This window comes from Nannospalax galili, unplaced genomic scaffold (genome assembly GCF_000622305.1).
Source record: "Nannospalax galili isolate Female #2095 unplaced genomic scaffold, S.galili_v1.0 scaffold291, whole genome shotgun sequence".
NCBI classification, from domain to species: domain Eukaryota; kingdom Metazoa; phylum Chordata; class Mammalia; order Rodentia; family Spalacidae; genus Nannospalax; species Nannospalax galili.
In genome coordinates, this window is record NW_008330588.1 from 1774838 (window position 1) to 1778036 (window position 3199).

Here is a 3199-nt window from a genome sequence, read left to right on the forward strand (position 1 = left end):
TCCATTGTTTAAGTGCAAATCTCTAGGCCCTCCTTAATCACTTTAATCTCCTTATCAAAGGGATCCTCTCCAGCACATGCCAGAGCTCCAACATTTATCTTTCAATCCATCCTGTACACTCTGTATTTCTTTCTGCCCCATTTCTTTCTCACTGTAAATTTGTATAATATTCACCATTAATAGTCACACCACCATTGCTACGTTTTGCTGTCTTAAAATTTCTTCCGCCAGAGAAATTAGTCCATTGTTTTTCAATTTTGCCTCAGGCAAGCTTTTTGGCTATGGGCAGACTCCAGCTAGACTATCTGTCAAAATATCCCAATTGCTGCTTAAGTCCTTATTTTCCTCTGGAACTACATGGTTCTCAGCACTACTTTCTTCCAGGCCGGTCCTAGAATGGCTTGTTAAGCTCTGTTTACAGCAATCAACTACTTTTCTAGTCCAAGATTCCAAAGTCTTCCACAGTCTTCCAAAACTCCATGAAAAATAAAAGTCAGGCGCCATGAAGTCTCTCAGGCAGGTCGTGTACCGGTCAAGAATTCCAACTTACTGATAAGTAAGTTTTATGGCCGAGACATCTGGCTTGCCGATAAGTAAGTTTTATGGCCGGGACATCTGGCTTACTGATAAGTAAGTTTCATGGCCGAGACATCTCCAACTCACTGATAAATAAGTTTTATGGTTGAGACATCTGGCTTAGTGATAAGTAAGCTCCCCGCTCTCCCTGTAGCATTTTGTAATAGTTTAAACTAACCAATAACCGCGTTTCTGCTTCTGTATCCCACTTCTGCTCTATAAAAGTTCCACAAACCCGACCTGAGGCCAACTCGAGCCTTGCGGGGAGGTGAGTTGGCCGGCCTCTGTGTTGTCTGTATTGTCTGGTTTTGTTGGTAGTGCAGCATTTGTAGAATCTGGGGATCCCGTCTGTATTTCTGGACAGTGCAAGAGCGGGACTGACGAGTCTGTGAGCCTTGCCTGTCAGCCTGGGGGACGCTCCAGGGCCTGTGAGATCCACGTCTGTAGAACTTTTTGTTCATCCGTAGGATTTTTTGTGGATCTCGTCTGGACAAGGAACCTCCTTGTCATCTGTTACACCGAGCTGCACATCTGAGTCAGTGTCTGTGTTTCTGTATTACTGTGTATTTGTGTTGGTCGTGACCGAACTCCAATGGTCTGGGGAGCCCGATATTTTGGAGCTCAGCACACATCTGAAGGATACGTGTCCCTGAGGAGCGAAGTGTCAACCTCGCCGTCTGATTTTATATTTTCAGTTTTTCTCCAGAGTCGCGCTAAGCGGTACCTTGTCGCCGGCTGTCTATTTTTGTTGTTTCTGTTGTTTGTCTGCCTCATTGTGATTTTAGAATACCCCAAAATGGGACAACAACTAACCACCCCCCTGAGTTTAACTCTAGATCACTGGAGAGAAGTTAAGAGCCGAGCTCACAATCAATCTGTGGAAATCAAGAAGCACCAATGGATAACCTTTTGTTCCTCCGAGTGGCCAACGTTTAATGTTGGTTGGCCTCGGGATGGGACTTTTGATTCTGATGTTATTTTGCAGGTTAAAGCTAAGATCTTCTCCCCTGGACTAACGGGACATCCGGACCAAGTGGCCTATATTGTCACTTGGGAAAATCTCTCCCTTGACCCACCACCATGGGTGACTTCTTTTCTCAGTCCTGCACGAAGAACCCCCCTCCCTTCTGCCCCTAACCTGGACCCTTCGACCACCTCCTTGTGTCCTGTTGTGGTAAAACAAAAGCCTGTTTTACCCCCCGATGAGAGTGTTCCTGCTGATCTGCTGAGTGAGAATCCCCCTCCCTACCATCCTCCTCCGCAGGCCGCTGCGGCTGTTCCAGACGAAGCTCAAGCAGAAGGACCGGAGGTCGCTCCCTCCCCCATCGCGGGGCGACTCAGAGAAAGAAGAGGACAGGGAGATTCCTCACACATCCTGCCCCTCCGACTCATAGGAGGGGAAGGAAACCAGTTTCAGTATTGGCCCTTTTCTGCTTCAGACTTGTACAACTGGAAAACTCATAACCTGTCCTTTTCCCAAGGCCCGCAGGCCCTAACGGCTCTAATAGAGTCTATTCTCCTCACCCACCAACCCACGTGGGATGATTGCCAACAGCTCCTGCAAGTCCTCCTAACTACGGAGGAAAAGCAGAGAGTCATTCTAGAAGCCCGAAAGCATGTCCCGGGGGCAGACGGGAGACCAACCCAATTGCCAAACGAGATCGAGGCTGCCTTTCCCCTCACCAGACCTGCTTGGGATTTCAACACGGCTGAAGGTAGGGAGCACCTACGTCTTTATCGCCAGGTGCTTGTAGCGGGCCTCCAAGGGGCAGGAAGACACCCCACCAATTTGGCCAAGGTAAGATCAGTAATGCAGGGAACTGACAAGCCGCCCACTGTGTTTCTAGAAAGACTTAGGCATATCGGAGGTACACTCCCTTTGATCCAGACAGCCCCGAACAGGAAGTAAGTGTTTCCATGTCTTTCATATGGCAATCAGCCCCTGATATTAGGAGTAAGCTCCAGAGAATAGAAAATTTGCAGGGGCAAGGTCTTAGAGACCTCTTGAGGGAGGCAGAGAGAATTTTTAACAAAAGAGAGACACCAGAAGAAAGAGAAGAAAGACAAAAAAGAGAGGCAGAAGATAGAGAGGCAATGAGAGATCGAAAGCGAAATAAAGAATTAAGCAGAATCCTGGCCACAGTAGTAAGAAAGGAAGATGAGGGCAGAGTAGAGAAGAAGGGAGATCGAGGGCGTGTCCGACTAGAGAAAGACCAGTGTGCCTATTGCAAGGAAAAAGGACACTGGGTAAAGGACTGTACCAAGAGAAAGAAAAAACAGAGGGAAGAAAAAGCTGAAATCCTTAACCTCGATTAGGGAGGTCGGGGCCAGGAACCCCCACCTGAGCCCAGGGTAACTCTTCATGTTGGGGGACAGCCAGTCACCTTCATGGTAGATACTGGGGCGCAACATTCCGTCCTTACCCAGACGACTGGCCCGCTTAGTAAGAAAACAATATGGGTAGAAGGAGCCACTGGAGCCAAACGATACCGCTGGACTACAAGCCGGGAGGTTCAGCTTGCTTCAGGGAAGGTGACTCATACCTTCCTGCATGTACCAGACTGCCCCTACCCCCTGCTAGGACGGGACCTACTAACCAAGCTTGGAGCACACATCTACTTTG

General features: G+C 48.4%; 1 protein-coding gene across 1 annotated transcript; it reads left to right on the forward strand.

Moving 5' to 3' along the window:
• The first annotated feature begins 1059 nt into the window (after positions 1 to 1059).
• LOC108491662 lies at positions 1060 to 3137 on the forward strand. Its single transcript, XM_017802519.2, is given in 2 exon segments — positions 1060 to 2429; positions 2432 to 3137. Coding segments are annotated over 2 exon segments (1722 nt in total). The 5' UTR covers positions 1060 to 1168; the 3' UTR covers positions 2893 to 3137.
• The last annotated feature ends 62 nt before the right edge of the window (positions 3138 to 3199 follow it).